The sequence below is a fragment of the Strongylocentrotus purpuratus genome, unplaced genomic scaffold, assembly GCF_000002235.5.
Source record: "Strongylocentrotus purpuratus isolate Spur 01 unplaced genomic scaffold, Spur_5.0 spur5_scaffold_5, whole genome shotgun sequence".
Classification (NCBI taxonomy): Eukaryota; Metazoa; Echinodermata; class Echinoidea; order Camarodonta; family Strongylocentrotidae; genus Strongylocentrotus; species Strongylocentrotus purpuratus.
In genome coordinates this window covers 8576415-8598816 of record NW_022145611.1, presented here as the reverse complement: position 1 = coordinate 8598816, position 22402 = coordinate 8576415, and the positions used below count along the sequence as shown (strand labels likewise).

Below are 22402 nucleotides of genomic sequence, written 5' to 3'. Positions count from 1 at the left end.
TTTGTGTGAAGGTGCATTGTGCATGATGAAACTAAAATTAAAATGGAAATTTGATTCCAGTTTCGTTAGTATAAGAATATACACCTTTGAATGTATTCTGGTAATTTTTACTCATCCTATTTGTTAATAAACAAAAAACTTCTTTAGTTATGTTATTGTGAGGGAATGAGAAATAGCTCTTTCTTTATAATGCAAATAAGTCAGGGACAAAAGGAATGTACCTAAGGAGGAGTGATATGCCCCAGTGAACATACACTCACTGTATGCAGGTTAAAGCTCATACATGCAGTGAGCAGAGATGGGACTGGCTGTAGCTGTGCCTACATGTATTCTTGATGTTTATAGTTGATTTTGGACACCTTAATATGTGAGTACAGTATATAACTAACTCTCTATTAAGATTTGCTGAGGTGCTTAATTGGATAGATTATGATTTGTGTGAAGAAGAGGGAGATTTAACTTTAATTTACATGAAGGATGCATGCTGGTAGTAATTAGGTATGCATATTAATGCTAGAAAGGCGTGGTAGGACATTGCTTTTTGGTAAGCCTTGTATTGTGATTATAGTTGGAGTATGTTTCTATATTGCTTAAGGCTGATAAAATGATTATGATAGCTCACTCATTTGGAGATTGTGTTATACATATGTGAAAGTAATAAATAGAGAGTGGCCTTCATGAATAATTGCAGATCTATTTACTACATGAATTTCATAGGCTGAGGTAAACTCAATACATATATACAATGTACATGTATGAACTAAATTGCATACTGTATAATATGGAAGATAATCTGGAAAGCAGGTGTAGCAAGTAATTATTTGTGATCATAATGATGCAATACTTACTGAAGTGACTTCATGCAGTCAAGGGTCTTCTACCCTCTTTTGTTTGATTTGATTATCATGAAATAAAGATTGGCCTCATACCCAATAAAACCGCAACAACTGCTTCGTCTGATTTATGACTTTCGAGTCGATACCCTCACATTATGTTGCTTTTGTTTACCTCGTTTTTTATAATGCGTCCTTTTTTAGGGCCTCCAGGGAAAACAATATTTGCAACTACTGATGGAGCCACCCTACTAAAACAAAACTAATACATATTGATATTTCGTCATAGCTAACGCCATTGGTACTACTCTTTTTAATTGATCACACTTGCATCAGTCCAACAGGAAGCCCTCTGTTACTCATCGAGGCAGAGGCGGCACTCCGGGTGGGGGGGGGGGGGCATCCCACTTTTTCGAGTGCCCCCAAAAGTGCCCCTTTTCTTTGCAATAAGTGTCCATTTTCACTTCTGATAAGTGCGGCCCTCTTCACCTCTGACAATTGCCCCTATTCAAATCTGAGAAGTGCCAGTTTTACTTTGACAAGTGTCCATTTTCCTTTGTGATAAGTGCTCATTTTTAATCTCTGATGGGTTCCCCCTTTCACCTCTGGAAAGAGCCCCTTTTATTTGTCCTTTCTAATCGGTGCCCTTTTTCATTTTTTGTATAAGAACCTCTCCTTTTTCATAAATGCCCCCCTTTAACCTCTGATCAATGAACCTATTAAAATCTTATAGATGCCACTTTTCCTTCGACAAATACCCCGTTTCCATTCTTATTAGTGCCCTTTCCCCCCGTTTCCATCTCTGGTGCTAGAAGTGCCCCATTTTCACCTTTGATAATTGCCCCTTTTTACTTTTACACTTGCTCCTTTTCTTTTTCTTAAGTGTCCTTTTCCTTTCTGATAAATGCCCTTTTCTTTCTTTCTCTATAACATGTGCCCCTAATTTAAACCAACTAAGCAACTTTAATTGCTTTCCGCCAAAGCTCGCTCGCTCCCATTTATAGTTCATAATTATGATCATGTCACTCTTAAAGTCTTTTCAGTCTTTTGTGATTAGATTGTGCTTAAAACCCCATCAGGATTATTTATTTCCTCTTTATAAGATGTAATTTTTGCCCTGCGACCTCACAAATCTTAAATTTTGTGATCACTCGCTACACTCGCTCGCAAATGAATATTCAGACCATCGCACCCAACTTCAAAATATTATACAGTATGTAATAATAATAATAATACTCAGTTTTTATATAGCACTTATTAGAATCACTAAGCGCTTCCAAACTTGGAGATTATTACCCCGGGCATATACCAATATCTAAAAAGTAGTATACTTTCGCTTTGAGATTTCTCTTTGTGTTGTAGGTGTCCCAGTTTTGCCAGAAAGTGCTTCTTTTTGTAATCACTACCCCCCCCCTTAATTTCACTCTTAAAAATACCTAGTCAGATTTTGATCAGATTTTCTAGTCACATTTTTTGACTATAGATTTTAGTCATTATGACTAGAAATCTATCCATTTTCAAACAAGTTTGACTAGTAATCTAATCCATTATCGTTCGTGACTAGTTTTTTCGGTTAAAAATTACTAGAAACGAGTAAGTGCCCCTGGGATCCTTTATTCTAGTCAGATTTGACTAGTTTCTAGTCAAATCTGACTAGACATTTTTAAGAGTGTTGGAAGACACTTTCCTCCCCTGATTTAATTTATCTCTTACGAATAATTGTAATTCAATATAAAGAATGCGAATTGCATACATTAGTTGTTGCCAGGTAGGACAAACATTATGCCCTACCTTTTTCTTTTCTGACTGTTGAAATACAATTATTCACTACAGGTGAATTAAAATATATTTGTATCAAGCCACTTCACCAAAACGTAAGTAATTTATATTGTTACATTGCGATAATGATCTATCAAACATTTTTTTAATAAATATTATTCAAATTATTTTTGTACATGTTTACATGCACAGCGAGAAGCTACTTCATTAATGTAAATTGCATACATTGGTTGTTGCTAGGTCGGAAAACATTATTGCATGCCCTACCCGACACCACGTATGCAATGTGCATTCTGACTTTTGAAAATTAATACAACTGTTTATAACGCGTGAATGAAAATAACTGAAAAAGGCACTAGACAAAGACAATATGACGAAAATGGTCCTTGCCATTGAACGAAATGCCGGGATTCCGAAGAGAATTTGTTTTTGACAACATCAACAAAGGTTTTTCAGAGGTTACATAAAGTTTGTTATCAAAGACAATACATTTAACATATGACGAAAATGGTCCTTGCCATTGAACGAAATGCCGGGATTCCGAAGAGAATTTGTTTATGACAACATCAAAAATTTTTTTTCAGAGGTTACATAAAGTTTGTTATCAATAAAAAAAAAAGCTAAATTTCAGTGGCGAATTCGCTCTTAGCCATTGAACGAAATGCCGGGATTCCGAAGAGAATTTGTTTATGACAACATCAAAAAAGTTTTTTTCAGAGGTTACATAAAGTTTGTTATCAATAACAAATGCTAAATTTCAGTGGCGAACTTGCTCTCAGCCAATCAAATGCCACGATTTCAATAGCTTCTTACATGTATTGTATGTGATGTTGTTATAGAATAAAAGTTTGATGAAACACGGCCTCGATTTTCCGGTATGTTTGGAGGACAGGAAAGGGAGTGTAAACCTTGATATAATCAGGGAGGTGTATATATTCCTGATATAATATAATTGTTATGACAGCTGTGCAGGAGGGTGTATTGTATCAAGCTGAAAGTGCGGCTTCGATTCCTTCTTAGGGGAGGGCAAAAAATGTTTTGCGTAATCATAAAAAAGGGATTGTGGAAGTGTCGTGGTGTAGCGGTTCATTCACTTGACTCTCAATCCAAGGCTCGAGAGCTCAAAACCGAGGCAGTAAATACTTCTTTTCTTACAAAAAACTCTTCTGTAGGAAGAATGATTGTGCCTTTAAAAAAATTATATTATGTAAATAGAAGTAGCCACATTTCAATTGTTCCCTTATCTATCCCTCTCTCTCTCTATATCTCTCTCTCTCTCTCTCTCTTTTTGTCTTCAGAAGCAAGTCAATTTTTATCAGTTTTTGTAATCTTTTGCCACTGAATTCCTGTTTTTCGCCTGTTAATTTTATCATAATTATGTTGCTGTCACTGTAATCATAAAATAGCTGCATGCATTCCAAGAGCACACTTACGCTGCAGGCTGCAGCTCTTCTGCATTTGCTATTTTGCTCTATATTTATGCCAATCGTTCCCGACATTTTGTTTCATAAATTGTGTTATTTATTTGAAAAATAATTACCACTATGTACAAAATGTTAATATGGGTATACTGATCATTAATGTATGAACAATGCAGAAATCAACAAATCAAATCAAATATAGCCCGGCGCTGACGTCCTTTGGTGAGACATTAATCCACGTTTGCCACTCTCCACCCAGATGCGAATGAGGACCTGGCAACGGCTGGGATAATAATAATTGCATGCAGGCGCCCTCAGGAAGAACAGCGTTGATGCTGATGAGGTTTACCTGGGTAAACATACATTATTATTATCATCATTATATTACATTTTGAAGAAAAGAATATTACATTTATAATCTTAAATAATAATAATAATAGTGGGTTCTTGTGTACAGTATAGCGCTCATGTCTGTCAAGTCACTCCTGGCGCTCCACATTATTGCCCCAGCTTTAGCATGGTTGCCATTATGGCGCTCTATCATAATAGGAATGAATTCCTGCCAGGTATACCCACTTACATCACCAGTGGCGTAGACAGGTTCGTACACCTGGGGGGATGACTCAGGGGCGGATCTAGCTTTTTGCTAAGGGGGGGATTGACCAATAATGACGATGCAGAGCATCGTCCACGAGCCGCGAAGCGGCGAGCCGATTTTTTTTTGGGGTGTTTATTTTAACCCCGTAAGTGATGTTTTCCTGGCATCTATTAACACAATGGAGACCATAAAAAGCAGTGCATGATAACGTCTTTTTAAATCAAGTAACAGTTAAATACACAGTTATATCCAGAGTTATCATGTGTTGAATATCTTCTCACAATATTTGCACTTGAAAGGGTTTCTCTCCAGCGTGCGTTCTTTTTTCTTTCTTTTTTTCTTTTTTTTCTTCTTTTTTTTCCTTTTTTTTTTGTTTGTTTTTTTGGGCCGCCCAAGGGGGGGGGGGTTAAACCCCCTAACCCCCCCCCCCCGTAGATCCGCACCTGTTTAATCTTGTGGTTATCTTGTGGTTTCCAAACCACAAGATAACCACAAAATACTTGTAAGATTTTCTTTTTTTTTACCGTCTGAATTGGCTTTCACCGTGTGAATGCGGCTAATAATAAACACAATTACAATAATGATGAGGATTATTATCATCATCATCATCATAAGTATTATTATTATTAATATTATAATTGTTATCATTATTATTATTACTATTATTATCATCATTATGACTTATTAAGTAAGCAAATATCATTCCCCAAAACCTGGGGGGGATGATTGTACATGCCATCCCCCTCATCCCCCCCCCCCCCCCGTTGTCTACGCCCCTGTACATCACCTGTGTCGAGTGTTGCTAATGTAGTTTAATGTCTTGTCAAAAGACATTAGAGACTTTTAGATTTGCGTGGACTGATACGTGTGACGTCCATTCAAGGCAGTGCATTAAAAGGACTTCAATCGTAGCAATCCCCATTGTCTTCGTGCGAATCTAAAAGTCCCTATTAGTGCCGCTGCGGGACTCGAACCGCACTCTGGAGACGTATCCACTCGACCACGACACCTCTATAATTATATACGACCTTGATAATCTGTAGGATGATTGTTATCTGTTTTTGAGAGAAAAATGAGACCATGAGGACGTCCTTTCCTTCTTCCGCGGTAATCATAAACATCCTGGAACATTGATATACTTCCTCTTCAATACCAACATCACGCGAGGCGAGAGTTATATTGAGAGAGAAAGAGAATGGTCAGAGCACCGACGGACCTGGTAAGAGGGAGAAAAATCGAGTGAGAGAGCGAGAGAGAGAGAGAGAGAGAGAGAGAGATCAGGCCTGAGAGAGATAGAGAGAAGGATGCTATATAGTTCGATATTGTCCTCTAAGTATACAGAGACAATGTTAGAACTTGACCGAGTAACTTCGCTCTTAGATTAAACAGATTACTTGGGTATACCTTTTTGAAGAACTGGGATCACAACAGAAGTGAAGACTGTTTGCATCTAACGCACCTTTGTCTTACATAATTGTAAGTATAACACATAACTATCTTTTTTTCCCTTTATAGTGACTCGGTAACATTGTTGAAGGTTGATGACAAACCTGTAATTTTTGTATGAAATGTTTCTTATTATATTCCTTCCACTGTAGCTACCCACTGGCAGGCAAAAAATCTTGAGAAATTCTCAACCACAAAGATATTTATGGTTTTCTTTGAAGGCGTCACTGTGCAACACCCTCAATCAGTGATTAACAGTAAATTCTCCCAACCATTTAAAATTTTTCCCAACCATATTTCTTTGAAAATAAGACAGGCTTTTAAAAGTATTTCAACACTTAAATGTCTGGAATGGTATATAGAGCCAATTCATCGCATTGTGGTGATTTACATTCACCTTAAAATGTAATTTAATAATTGTAATAATATAGTTGGGAGAATCAAGAAATCGATTAGATCATTTTTTTCAATTAATATCGTTATAATGCATGGTCCGTTTTCACTCGAACTTTCAGATTATCTGTAATTGTACATCTAGCATTGAAATCATTACCTTAGCACCATTTTCTCTCATCTGAACAATGTTACCAAGTCCCTTTAAGACCCAGAGAGCTATTTGCATGATACAGAAATCATAATTTTCCCCGGAAATTTGCATCTTCTTTAAGAATTTGATTAGTAACTTATAGATCCAAATTAAGATGAAAAAGAAAAAAAAAAAACAATGGCGGAAGCTTATTGGTGAAGTTATTCGCATTACCTAAACTCATTATATAAATTATCTGAACAAGTTTTTTGAAGTTTGAAACATATCGTCGAAGATTTGTTTCAGTTGGTCGTTGATTGATTTCTGGTTCTGTATACGAAAGAAGCTCTCATGCAAATTGCATTCATAATTATATAATTATATAATATGTTCATATAGCATTGAGAGAATTCCTAACACTATTCCTTTTCATTTTCAACTTTTATACTTGATGAAAAGAAATTACAGTGACAATATCAGATTACTCAAGCTAATTTTTATTATTTCTTAATGATTTCATTAATTTTCTAGCCTTGATTTTGTTAACCTTTCAGTACTCCATTGGGACCGTACTAAAATACACTGTTGTGGCCAACCGTCAAAGAAAGCTATTTCTATATTCGTGGAGTGTGGAAAGACTATTTTTCTTTTCTTTTCAGAATAAGCATCAAAGATATCTGTCATGTGAAATTAAAAGTTTATGGATGTTTGTTCATTAATCAATCCTGAAGTACTTGAAAAGAAAAAGGCAAGGTTTTAACCAAAATAACAAAAGCGGACGAAAAGTGGGTTATGACGGAGGATATAGTTTCCGTGCAATGTTTGTCCTTTTTATATATGAGACAAACACTTATAAATGGCCAAAATTGTCCACTCATTTTATTTCATTAACAAACAGTTTTGTGTTCGCGTAGGCGTACGTGTATGTGTGTGTGCGTGCGTGATTGTGCGTGCCTATGTAGCTGGGGTGCGCCGCTTTTCCGATTGCAACGGCGGCGACCTCGTCAACATTTCATTTCTGGTAATGGTTTTAAGTTAAGTTTATTTTGTGAAATTAAATCTGTAATAGAAAATTATAGTTGACTAGTCATCTTCAGTCCGCCTTCAAAAACAATTTAACGTTTAATCAATATAAAGGTTACCGCTATGGCGCTATCCACGCCAGTTTCGTAATAACGTGTTTTCCCTTTGAATTGAGGGATAGATACAAATAATGTTTATAATACTATTACTACTACTACTACTACTACTACTACTACTACTACTTCTAATAATAATAATTATAATAGTGGGTATATATTATTAATACCCGCCTTCACCATGGCTACCATTATGTCGCTTTAAGTATTTCAAGGAATTAATTTCTGTCAGGTACCCGTTTACCTCACCTGAGGAATTGAATAAAATTACACTCATTACATGAATAATTATCTAAAAATTGGTTTATCACCCAAGTTCTTTGACGTTTGAAACATAGCATCGAACATTAGATTTGTTTCAGTTGGTTGTTTTAGAATGCGATAACCTTAAAGGCAGACTTTACTACTTCAGCCAGAAGGGATTAGACCGCCCACCGAGCCAGCGAGGTCACTGTGACAGGTGGCTATCTCATTAACTCAGCTCTCATTTAACATAAGAAAAAGAGGATCATGGGGGACCAACAAGCACCGATTGGGGAAGTTTTCTATATAGAGGGAGCAAGTAGCTACACGTAGGACAGTGTGCCTTTAAAGCCTATCTGCACTCGTTTGGCCAGGAGGGATTAGACCTCCCTGCATTGTCACTGACAGGTGGTTATCTCATCAAACCAGCTCTCAATTAACATAAGAAAAAGGGGACCATGGGGACCAACGGTCATCGATTAGGCATTGTTTGCTATAGAAAAGTAGTGCAGTGGGGCTTTAATGGAGAAATGATTGTTTTCTGGATCTGTACGAAGGAAGCTCTCATGTAAATTGCTTTCATATAACAAAAACACTTCTATCATGTTCATTAGCTATGAAAGAATTCCTAGCACTTTCCTTCTTTTAAAAAAACTTTTATACTGAATTAAAACAAATTACTGTGACGATATCAGTTTACTCATTATGCTAATTTTTATCATTTATTGATTGGGTTTAAGGGACCATACTCAAATGCACTGCTGTGGTCAAAGAAATCTATTGCTATTAGTGGAGTGTGGAGAGACTATTTTTCTGTTCTTTTCAGAATAAGCCTCAAAAATACCCTTTTCACATCTACCAAATATTGCTTAACCCGGGAAATAGGTGGGGCTAAGGGGGCTCTTAGCCCCACCAATTCCTTCCTTAGCCCCACCAATTACCCGGGGTAATTTTAGCCGGCTTTCTGTTCACATTACGTTTTGCCAAAGTGGGCTAACCCCACAAATAGTACGGGACTATCTGGCCCTGCAATACCCTTTTCACATCTATTTTTCTTAACCCCGGACTATCCTTAACCCCATACTATCCTTAACCCCATACTATTTTTTTTGCTGTTCACATCTATTTTCTTAACCCCGGACTATGTGCTTAGCCGGGGTTAAGAAATTTCACGCGATTCACACTACGTTCGCCTTAGCCCCGGACTATTCGATAGCTCATGAATATTAATGCTTTTGCTACCGCGCAAAGCGTTTTCCCTTTATTATTTTACCGATACAAATCAATTACCCATTTTTCATCCAATTCACTTGATAAATTTACCTACGTAAATATGACTGATAATGATAAATGCAATAAAAAATTATGAGCTACATGTTCTTTCACTATTTTTTTAAATCAATTTTATAATAAAGATTTTTTCATAATGACCTCTGCCTCGTAAAAGACTAAACGTCAATACAGAGAGCATGCATAGCGCATGCGTAACGTGAACTGCATGCATGCGTAACGTGAACTGCATGCATAGCGCGCGATAAATGCAAATTCACGACCACACGACCACGCTGTCTGTGATTGGCTGTTGCTTAGCCCCGCTTCTCCTTAGCCCGGTTCGGATTCACACTACGCAGCTTAGCACCACAATTGCCCGGCTAACCCCGCAATTGCCCGGCTGCGCGTTTCCGTTTTACACCCTGCCCTAGGCTTTTCTCCAATAAAATTTTACAAACCGACTGGTATTCGGAGTCTAGTCGTCCACATCTTGCCTCGGCGCTCTGCACACCACCAGAACTCTGAAAACGTCACGTAGCGCTAGCTAACTCTCTATACTAGTTGATCTTCCTAGTCGTATCATTTATTTTTATCCATTAATACGCAATACTCTAAGAGCGTGAGGATGCATGCGTGATCAGCTCGCAAAATTTAGCCCAGCGATAACAAAACAATAATGTATCGGGAAAACCGTCTTGAACAAGAAGACCCTCGCATCCCCAATTGAAATTGTACATAAGATTTGGCTTCGCTATTCTTGACGTCGATATAAACAAACTTAGACTTCGGATACAGCATGTTTCGTGTAATTTCTTGCCGAAAAGCCTAGGGCAGGGTGTAAAACGGAAACGCGCTGCCCGGCTAACCCTGCTATTTTGCAGGGCCAGATAGTCCCGTACTATTTGTGGGGTTAGCCCACTTTGGCAAAACGTAATGTGAACAGAAAGCCGGCTAAAATTACCCCGGGTAATTGGTGGGGCTAAGGAAGGAATTGGTGGGGCTAAGAGCCCCCTTAGCCCCACCTATTTCCGGGGTTAAGCAATATTTGGTAGATGTGAAAAGGGTATAGCAGGGTTAGCCGGGCAATTGCGGGGTTAGCCGGGCAATTGTGGTGCTAAGCTGCGTAGTGTGAATCCGAACCGGGCGAAGGAGAAGCGGGGCTAAGCAACAGCCAATCACAGACAGCGTGGTCGTGTGGTCGTGAATTTGCATTTATCGCGCACTATGCATGCAGTTCACGTTACGCATGCATGCAGTTCACGTTACGCATGCGCGGTAGCAAAAGTATTAATATTCATGAGCTATCGAATAGTCCGGGGCTAAGGCGAACGTAGTGTGAATCGCGTGAAATTTCTTAACCCCGGCTAAGCACATAGTCCGGGGTTAAGAAAATAGATGTGAACAGCAAAAAAAATAGTATGGGGTTAAGGATAGTATGGGGTTAAGGATAGTCCGGGGTTAAGAAAAATAGATGTGAAAAGGGTAAAAGATATCTGTCATGTGAAAATGAAAGCTTATCGATGGTTGTTCATTAATCCATCCTGAGGTACTTGAAACGACAAAATTAATGCAAAGTTTCAACTAAAATTTGAAAAAGCGAACGATAAGTGGTTTATTACAGAGGATGTAATTCCTCTGCTATGTTTGTCTTATATAAGAGACATTATACTTATAAATGGCCAAAACTGTCCACTCATTTTTTTTCTTCATTAACAAACAGTTTTGTGTTCGTGTAGGCGTGCGTGAATGTGTGTGCGTGCGTGTGTGCGTGAGTGTGTATTATGATTGTGTGTGGCCTGTGTAGCGGGAGTGCGCCGCTTTAACGGCGGCAAAGCGGCGACGCGACGTCGTCAACATTTAATTTCTGATAATGGTTTTTAAGTTAAGACTATTTATTTCGTGAAATTAAATCTGTGATAGAAACAAAGAATGATAATAATATTGCGACTAATAATAATAACGATACTAATAATAATCATAGTGGGTAATATATCGCGCTCATGTCTGTCAGACTTGACACTCCTGGTGATCGACAATATTATTAATACCCGTCTTCAGCATGGCTGCCTTTATGTCGCTCTAAAGTATTTCAAGGGATCAATTCCTGCCAGGTACCCATTTACCTCACCTGGGTCGAGTGTGGCACATATAGATCAATGTCTTGTCAAATTCGACATTAGTGCCGCGGCGAGACTCGAACCGCGAACCATGTAAACCATAGTCCTGTGATGTATTCCTAGACGACGACACCTCTACGTGCTCATCAATGTGTAGTTTAAAAGTTAACAAAATTATCGATTTCAGTCAGAATGAAGACTCACAGATGGCCCTAATCGTAACCACGTGATTATGTGATATAATGATAATACAAGTGCACGATGACCACTACAATTTATAGGAAACATAATAGAGGTGAAGGGCGATGAGATTTATGTAAGGGATGGAGTGCAGAGTACATGGTGACCTCCGCACACACCCACACCCACACACTTTCTCTTTCTCTCTTCCCACGCCATCATTCAAGTTATTGCTGGCAAATGGTGACCGTTTGATAGCCCTTGTTGCGTTTCCTTTTATTAATTATTTCCTGTAGGCAATTAACAAAATCTGTAGTAAAGATTTTTTACGGAATGCCCCTGGAATTTTGTTATCAGCTAGAGAACATCAGAGTAAGTAGAGATAGTCAAAATCCTTTGTCCCTTTATGGAATGCATCGCAAATTGGGAAGACGACCCCATGGAAAAGTACATTCAAGTCGTTACGGTCTAATTTAATTTTTTACTCTCATTTGCTAGGGAAATCATGAAGATCTTCTTTCAAATCAAGAGTTTTTGCGCACGTGACATAAAAAACATTTCAATTTTGAATTAAAATTTGGACCATGTCTTTTGACGAGTAAGATGAAGGTTTTAAGACCAAACACACATACTATTTATAAATTGATTATCAAATTTTCATTGTGGCGGACAGACGTACTTATTTTTCAAAAAAAACAAAAAAACAAAAAAAAGTGTCATCAAAATTTTGTTGCGATTAAACAAATTTCTTAAAAAAACTCGAAATTTGCCGACGAAATTTTAAAGGGGGTTGTGGAACACGTCACCCAACACCCTTTCAGAAACACCACAGAGTATATTCTTCTTCAAGAATCCTAATACTTGAAGGAGGGCATCTTCCAGACTCTACTCTGCTTGCCATCGATTGTGCGCTCACCTTTACATGACATCACTTTTCCAAATTTTTCGACAGAATTCCTTCCTTTTTCAATAAGCATAGAAAACAAAGAACGGGGAGGGAGTGGCATAGTAATTTTGAAAGGAAATTCAGATGAACCAATATGATCCTTTAAAGACGTTCCTGCTTTTTTTCTTTTCCATGAAATTCCACAAATTTCGAAATGGGCCATTTTTCACATCGTCTTGTGATTGTCATCAACTTTGGTGATCATCTTTGCCTATAACATCAGTTTTCCATTTTTTCTGACTGATGTTCACATATTTTCTAAAACGTAGCGCAAAAGAGGGGAGGGGGTACACTTTGCCAACAGCATATCAGATGGTCCACACTTCACACAGTCATGAACACCTCCCCGAAAGACCCCCTGTGTATTTTTTTTTCTTCCAGGAAATTCTGAAGTTACATGATGAATCTCCTCCGCACGTCCCTGTTCTTGTCATCCATCTTGGCGGCGACTGTTGCCTATACCTTGCCAGGACCAGGAACCACATGGAACATGACCGATGTCTTGCTAGGAAGATGCGTGGAGTACCGTCAATGCCTCCACGGGGGTCTCTGTTTCCCTTATTAGTAAGTCGGATGCTCTGAATTTTGCCGTGTTTTAAGCGATTATGATGATGATAATGGCGGCGATGATAGTTATTATAATGATAATTAGACGATTATGATTATTATTTCAATTACGGTAAGTCACAAATTTCGTTTTGATATTAACAATAAATTAAAAAAATAATGAATATTAACTGTGATCAATGACAAGGCTCTATATAACAGAATGTCCCTAAGGGCTCACTCTGTATTATGAAGAATGATTATACTTTTCACTATCTCATTTTCTATTTCATGTGCACTGTAGTGGCGATGTCAACTGTGATGCTGCAGTTGATTCATTTCTAGGAGCATTTCGGGGGATGGATCCATGTTCTGCCTCTTACTATGCCTATGATGACTTTTTTAACATGGTCCCTCCTAACACCAAACCCGGAACGGTAGGTATACAGTTCTCAGGCTCGTAGGGGATTGGGTTCCGCTATAAATTGATGCAGACACTTTCCCTTTGTGATGTCGAGGTGTACCTATTCATTCCAAAATTCACTGACAAGCAAAACATAATAAGTCGTATACGCTTTAGGCAGCATTTTCACTAAAATTATCATATTACCATTTTTATGGGTGTCTTTTTTTTGGGGGGGGTGGGGGTCACTTGAACCCCCTAGAAGTCAATTGTTCCCTTATTTAGCCCTTGTTTAGACTGGTTCCCGCGACTTGTACAAACTGGTTCAGACTGCATGATTCACTATTACAAAATGACGACAATAATGATTCCATTGATAAATGGGGAAATTTTATTGAATTTTCTCTCTCTCTCTCCTCTACAGACAATTTTTTGGACCGGTGTCAGTGGTGCCTACATACCCCATGACGTTGCCGAGGTGAGCCAGGAGTACATTGTCCTAGGAGAGACCTTTCCCGGATACATGGCTTTGAACTTGTCCTTCTGCGGCTCAACTGATCCCAACGAACCGTCTGGATTCAACTACACAGTCTGTCCCACCGAAGACACTGACCGCGCTGGGTGCAGCAATAACACATTTGCGACCTTCTGGGATCGTGTTTCCGAGCTGGTAGGTCTATCTTTAACTATGGTCTGTTTTGGTCTATAAAAGGTATAGAACTTGTGGATAAAGGATCTGGTATACGGTATAGGTCTGGGACCAATTAGGGCGTCAAGGATCTATTAAGACTAAGGTCTAGTAGTTCTATGGTCTAGTAGGTTTGATGTCCTGTAGTACTTGGAAGATTAAGTATCTAGTCTGCTTGGGACCATGCAGGTAAGATCAAGATCTGGTCACAAGTTTCGTCTTATTCGTTTACCATCGGTGTTCTGGTTCCCTCGTCTATACATTTATCTGATCCTGCATAATTATAAAGGAATTACCCTCGAGGATGATTACCCCCAGACAAATACCCTCTGTAGGACAGTAAACCCTATAGGCCTATAGTATCTCCATAGATTTACTACTCTCAGTCTCAAAGACAACTACCCATTGGACGATCACCTCGAACACAACTCCGGAGTCGCGATGGCTCAGTGGTAGAGCAGAGGTCTCGTAACCGGTAGGTCTCGGTTTCAAGACCAAGTCGATGCGCTATAGTGCCTTAGGAGAAGACTTTAAAGCAGTCGATATCCTAAATACACAAGCACACAAGGCTTTCTCAGAAGTCATGTAAAACAAACGAACCAACAGATAAGACACCATTTTGCATCATTAGTACCTTTACTTTTATTATTAGTGTATGCGATTCCATGCCTTTCCGTCTGTATCGCGTGTTTTAATGACAAATTGAGATACCAATTTCCTTTATTTTTCATTACTTCTTTTTGGTGTAATTATACAAATATCAATATTGTCCCTTAAATTTTATTTGAATGAAGGTGCAATTTAAAATTGTTTGCTCACTTTTTCCCATCCAGTTTACAAGACAAGCAACAGGTGAAGTTCACCTTGTTTTGAATGCACAACGAGATCGAGGAGCGTACCACCTCGAAAGGTAAGGAGCGTTCCTCTCCATAATCAATCAACATACTTGATCTTCAAGAATGGGACACAATAATTAGAATAAATTTACCATGGGTGGCCAACATGCTGAAATATAAACGAACAAAAAGAAGTATTTTTTTTACCTGTTTTGTTACTGTTTTTAAAACCTGTTGATATGGAATTATCTCCCCAAACATAAGTGATAAAGCAAAATTGTTTTCTCAAACTGTATATTCTCTGTATGAAATAATACAGTGTCGCTTGAAGTTCCAATCCAAAGTGAATTTTATTTTCTTCCAGTCGTATTTTTTAGTATCCAATTTTCTATGTTTTTAAATGCATAATAGTTTTATGATACAAGGAAAAAGACATAGTTTTCCGGAGTAAACAAGGATACATGCATTAGACTATACCCATTTAGGGTTACCCGACTTATGCTTTTTCTAATTTGATTGCGCAAGCATTATCCCTTTATCACGATTTTTGCGCTTTCCTCATGCTATTCTAGTCATGTACCCTGTAAAATGTTGAAGGAGATAAAATACTAGAAGAAATGTTTATTTTTTAAAAATTGAATTGAATAGGGCAACATGCAAAATATTTCAACAAAAAAATTAGATACGAGAGGAAATAATTATCAGGCTAGTTACAATGCGATTAACAAAAACAGTATATCTTTTCAAAATGAACGAATTTTTGTTCACTTTTCCTCAAATTTTCATCAAACTGATTCCTTGATTTTTCTTTCACATCTCCACACACTACCACCCACATTTCTGACTTATCCTCATTAAACTTTGTTAACGAGGATAAATTTATCCTAATTCAGCTGTTAAATGAAGATAAATTTATCCTAATTTCGCTGTTAAATGAAGATAAATTTATACTCATTTAGCTGTTAAATAAAGATAAATTTATCCTCATTTAGCTGTTAAATGAAGATAAATTTATCTTCGTTAACAGAGCTAAATGAAGATAAATTTATCTTCGTTTAACAGCTAAATGAGGATAAATTTATCTTTGAAAGTGACTATCAGATGAACTAAAATTAACACGATCGAAAATATTTCTGACAAATCAGCTCCATGCCTTTTTAATAGGAAACCCGCAAGGCTATTGAAATTAAATAGTAATGGTGATCTGTGGACGATCAGCCCTGATCTAATTATAAATAGACGTAGTTGGGCATTACAGATCATTGAAGTAACATTGACCGGATTCACCGGAATGGCAATTTACAGTTCTTTCCGGTAGATTCGGTGGCGGAACCAGGCTTTTCATTGGGGGGGGGGGGGAGGTCCGATATAATTATGACAAGCATAAGGAAACAGGGGGTATATAATTATGAACAAGATTGTGCACTTGTTCATTTTTTTTTTCTTTTTTAAATTAAATTAAATTTGTTTTCAGCTCTGAATACATAATAAAATAGGTACAAGATATATATTAGGGGGTCCCTTGTGATGCAGAAGTACAGCTAAGATAAGAGAAGAATTATGGGTATAGAGACTGAAGAGTAATTGGGAGAGAGTGAGAGGGGGGTAGGGAGGGGTGAAGTGAGCAGGAATTACATATGATTGCACATATCGTTGCTAAGCAGCAGTGGCGTAGACAGGTTTGTACACCTGGGGGATGACTCAGGGGCGGATCTAGCTTTTTGCTAAGGGGGGGGGTTGACCAAAATAATGACGATGCGGAGCATCGTCCACGAGCCGCGAAGCGGCGAGCCGATTTTTTTTGGGGTGTTTATTTGAACCCCGTAAGTGATGTTTTCCTGGCATCTATTAACACAATGGAGACCATAAAAAGCAGTGCATGATAACGTCTTTTTAAATCAAGTAACAGTTAAATACACAGTTATATCCAGAGTTATCATGTGTTTGGTTAAGTTACCAGATGAGTTGAATATCTTCTCACAATATTTGCACTTGAAAGGGTTTCTCTCCAGCGTGCGTTCTTTTTTCTTTCTTTTTTTCTTTTTTTTTTTTTTTTTTTTTTTTTTTTTTTTTTTTTTTTTGGGCCGCCCAAGGGGGGGGGGGGTTTAAACCCCTAAACCCCCCCCCCGTAGATCCGCGCCTGTTTAATCTTGTGGTTATCTTGTGGTTTCCAAACCACAAGATAACCACAAAATACTTGTAAGATTTTCTTTTTTTTTACCGTCTGAATTGGCTTTCACCGTGTGAATGCGGCTAATAACAATAAACACAATTACAATAATGATGAGGATTATTATTATCATCATCATAATTATTATTATTATTAATATTATAATTGTTATCATTATTATTAATACTATTATTATCATCATTATGACTTATTAAGTAAGCAAATATCATTCCCCAAAACCTGGGGGGATGATTGTACATGCCATCCCCCTCATCCCCCCCGTTGTCTACGCCCCTGCTAAGCAGACATAAGCATTCATGATTCAAACAGTATATTGGGAGAGCAGCATTCTTTTCAGCATTCTCTGAGTGAATATTCATTTGACCAGAAGGCAGGGACTCATTCCATATGACCTGGCCACTATAATTGATTCATATACCGTAGTAGTTTTACTTTTAGGATTGGATATGTGAAATTTATTTTGTTCTCTTTTGTCTACTTACATTGTGCTATAGACAATATCCGCCGATATATTTTATTCCTAATCAATTTTATATAATTTTGTGTTTCTTATAACAGTACATTCGCCCGCGTAGAAGTACCTGCACTCGATCCTACCAAGGTCACTAATGTTGCGATCTATCTTATCCCGGATTTCACGCTACCGACCCCAAATGATAAGTAGGTAGACTTTCCGTCGTCGGATTAAGGTCATGATGCTAGTCAGGCACGTAGCCACGGAGGTGGGGGGGGGGGGGAGGGGCACGGGAGCACATGCCCCCCCCCTAAATTTCCAAGATCGGTTGAACTTTTTTTTTAGACCCCTTTTTTTACCTCGATCGATTACATGTATCTGCCCCCCCCCCCCCCCAACATCAAACTCTGGCTACGTGCCTGATGCTAGTCACTGGCGTTTCCTGCTTGGGGTTTAAGCAGGTGTAGCCATAGTAAAATGAAAATGAACATTATGAACGTATCCTTTACAGATTTCTTTGACAATATTAGTTTTGAGAAAGCAACAAGGTTTTAACTTGTTTTTTTATCAGTTTGTATCCATCGTTAAAATATTATGAATGCTATGGTTAATGCATCATTCTTTGGCACAACAATTTCGTAGGCCTATCCCCCTCCCAAAACTCATGTTCACTTTGTAGCACCCCATGTGTCCGTATTCACTTTGTATTACCATGAACCATGGTATTACTGAGCATGGTTCGGGCCGGCGTTCAATTTCCACGAAGAGAAAGACTGTTCCTTGTAAAATGTCATTGTTTTACATACTCTATTTACAAATATATTAATTCATTAATTTCCATTTACTGTTATAATATCACTTGATTATGTATACATTATGCATATTAAAAAACGTATATACATCATTGTTAAACAATAATCCTAATCAATATTTATTTTTCTTCATATAGGGTTCGGGAGACGTGTTCTAATGGTACTGTGGCATCACTGAGGGGAGTCTTAACGGACCTGGGTCTCAGCAACACTTGTGAGGAAGATCCAGAGTAAGATAACATTTGTTATTTTAAAAGATTTGATGGTGCTTGTTGACAACATGATTTTTCAGTTATTTTCACTCTTAAAAGGGAACAATAGTAAAACGTGCACAAATACAAGTTATAAACACGTACACAATGCACATAAGTGAAAAAAGGGAAAACTCATTACATTGAGATTGAAGAAGCCAACAAAGACCAGAGATATGTTGAAGTGTAGCTCCTCGCTTTATAGTTAAAGGGAAAGTCCACCCCAAAAATAAGTTTGTTTCGATAGAGGCAGAATAATAAGAAAATCAGGTGAGTGAAAGTTTGAGCAAATTCTGAATGAAAATAAGAAAGTTATGAATTATTGAAGTTGTGATCAATCAAATACAAATTGGCAACTCTGTGACTTATCATACGAGCTCTCCTTCATTTGCTTTGTGCATAATATTCCATAAAATCATGTTTTCTTCGTTATTGATGACGGAATATATATTTGTTCCTTGCAGGGGAGTATAGAAACATATTTGCAATTATTATATTTAGGGTGCATGTATGGTTGAAATTTTTCTTGAGGGAAAATGAAAATTTTAGATTTTTTTAGTACTGAGTAAATGGAAGTTGAGCTCGCATGATACGTCATAGAGTTGCCAATTTGTCTTTGATTGATCACAACTTCAAAAATCCTAACTTCCTTATTTTTAATCGGAATTTGCTCAAACTTTCACTGACTTGTTTCTCTCATTTTTCTACTCCTATTAAAACTAACTTAATTTCAGGGTGGACTTTCCCTTTAAATTATACGCTTCTTAATAAAATTAGAAAGGGGAAATAAGAAAGAAAGAAAAGAGGTAAATATGAAATGTATTTATACGTAGCTTGTGAGTAAATATATTATTTCAGGAATTTTGTTTAAAAAAAAAATTAATTTAGAAACAGATTACAGTTAGAGCAACGACAATAATGATAATAATTATTAGTGATAATAGTACTAGAATCGATAAAGATAATTGTTACATTAATGAAATATATAACAATAATAGTGATGATGATGATGATGATAGTAATAACAATGGTTATAGTATTGATCATAACAATAATTATAATATAGTAATAATTTGACATTGTAAGGCTGACGGAGAGGCAAGAATATAATTCATATAACAAATTTCTTTGAATTGTAAACATGAAGCAGAAACAGAAGGAATTTATCTTTATCCTGAGTATAAAATGGGGCGAATGTATACCCCCTCCCTACTCTCTTTATCTTAATTATCCATTTGTAACATTGTCATGCTCTTCTATAATAATTTTCTGCACTTTATCTTTTCTCATCTTGTCAGTGACATTATGTGGCTCCAGTGTGCTCGATATCCAGATAGCCCGTACTGTATCCCATACAGCAGGCAGGAACCAAACACCGGCGGGGGCACCGGGGGCTCATCGGCCATTGCGGCCGCATCAATGACGGTCCTGTTCCTTCAAGTAGTTTCCACTCTCTTGCTAAGTGGTTGCAAAATTGATTGACTGGTTGAAATCTACATATTTTTTTCTTTTAATTGACAATATAGGAAACTATAGACGGATAAACAAATGGACCTGTACAGTATATTAAAAAATATTAATAAAAAAGCAAGAGGTGAAAACCCGGAAAGCTCTAATATGTTCTCAAGAAGCATAATTCGGGACAAGTCAATTGTTCACGTATACTTGGAAAATTACGAAAATTGGTAAGGGTATGAATAATTTTATTTTTTAACTGTATACAAAAAAAAACACACACAAAACAAATGTTTATTCTAAAATAAGGTTTTAACAGGAGAATGGATAATAAAGCAATGATGGTCCGTTACTACAGAGAAATAAAAATGTGAAATATGGGGAACCTATTAGTATTAAAAAGCAAAATGTGTATGTTATAGGTTCCCGAATAAGATCCAAATATTATAAATAAATTCGATAGCAATAAAGAAAGACGTAATGAAAGTTTTAGCCAATGACACATTATCATTAATATGAATAAAATGTAAACAAAGAAGAAGTGTTTAAATATTACACATATTATAGCCGTTTATAGAACGTTTATGTACATCCCGACTTGGAATGACTCTGTGTAAAATCAGTACAAATAGATGACCAAGAATTCGTACAGACCCATTGTCAAGAGTATATACCTGTAGATGAACGTCATATTATATTTAAAAATGATTAATATGTAGCCTTAGCGAGTATCATAAATTGTATACATTTATTATAGATATAATGTATACTGCATGTGTAGAAGGTATACATTCGATCTCTCGATTTCCTTATCTCAGTAGTTTAGTATTACCATTATCATTACATATTAGCTAATAGTATATGAACTTACACACTTTAGAATATTGATTTTGTTTATTATGCTAGTCTATAGGAAGTCTGTACAAGCACTAATTTCAGTAAAGCTCATGTTTAGGTTTATTCGCAATTTATATGCGACATATATAATTTCTTAGCTTTATTAGAAATTTAGTTAGTTTTCAGTGGTTTTGTAACATTTTTATGAATGATCATGTTGTAATTAAATTTCTGAAATCGAATTTGAAACATTACCTCTATACTGTCATTTGTTGATATCGGCGATACATATATTTTTTAAATCATCGTCATAATCATTTTTTCATTGCCCAGGAGAAATAACGTGTTCTTCTCAAAAGCATGCATCCTTAATTCCTTGAATTATGTGAAAGACTTTCGATTACAAATCGGAAATGTGTGATACAATGCTTTTTTTCGGTTTTTATGTTGTTTACTTCAGATTTCTGCCGACTTATTTGGAGTTTTTGGTTAGAGATTGGGGCGCTTTAGTAACGAGACGGAAGGCAAAGAGGACGGGAGAATTCACTCAACCGAGATCAAATAATGTATGCAGATCGGATTCTGTCTATTGAAATACTACTATTCTTAGCAGGTGAATGAAATAATTTGTATTGAGGCACTTCACAAAGACTTATGCATTAAATTTGGTTACATTACGAAAATGACGGAAGGCAAAGACGAGGGTAACTGAGCAAAATAATCAATCTGCGCAAGTGCGAACCAGAATTATCTCCGTCTTGTTGATTTTCACGACCTGTCTCAGCCATAATAGCGATCGTTCCCTAAACTCGACGGAAGAGTTGTATCGCCGTACAATATACCATTATCGTAATGTAACCAAATTAAATGCATAAGTCTCTGTGAAGTGCCTCAAGACAAATTATTTCATTCACCTGATAAGAATAATAGTATTTCAATAGACAGAATCCGAACTGCATACATTATTTGATCTCGGTTGAGTGAATTCTCCCGTCTTCTTTGTCTTCCGTCTCGTTACTAAAGCGCCCTACTATCGTCATGTGGAGGAGACGTCTGTATTTTTTGGTTTGCGAGATCATCCTCCAAATTCTGTAATAATATGTGATAAACAGATGAACGTATTGACAAAAAAGCGACCATGAGCAAGAATGACGTATTCCTCACAAATACATGACATGGGTAATGATACATATCATAGTGAAAATATCGTAAAGGTTTAAATGTAATTCGTAATTCATTTTGAAACTAATAATCAAAGAAATGTAATATTCGTTGTATTCATGACCTGCCAAACCTGACACTTTTTTCTCTAAATCCTCGAAAACTTGGTTCTCTCTTCTTTCGGCATCGCCAATTTCTTTCCTATACAGTACATATCCAGTCTGTTTGAAAGATCGTCATTGTCAAATCCTTTTTTTTTTAAGTTAGA

The 22402-nt window shown here is 37.0% G+C and overlaps 1 protein-coding gene across 3 annotated transcripts; it reads left to right on the top strand.

The window, feature by feature from the left end:
- Nucleotides 1-249: 249 nt before the first annotated feature.
- On the top strand, nucleotides 250-21222 carry arc2 (ADP-ribosyl cyclase). 3 transcript variants are annotated; one of them, XM_030998292.1, is made up of 8 exons: nucleotides 250-367; nucleotides 12882-13064; nucleotides 13351-13483; nucleotides 13874-14119; nucleotides 14971-15047; nucleotides 17723-17824; nucleotides 18568-18660; nucleotides 19980-21222. In XM_030998292.1, the coding sequence occupies exons 2-8, from the start codon at nucleotides 12898-12900 to the stop codon at nucleotides 20161-20163; spliced, it is 1002 nt and encodes a 333-aa protein (XP_030854152.1). In that variant the 5' UTR covers nucleotides 250-367; nucleotides 12882-12897; the 3' UTR covers nucleotides 20164-21222.
- Nucleotides 21223-22402: the final 1180 nt, after the last annotated feature.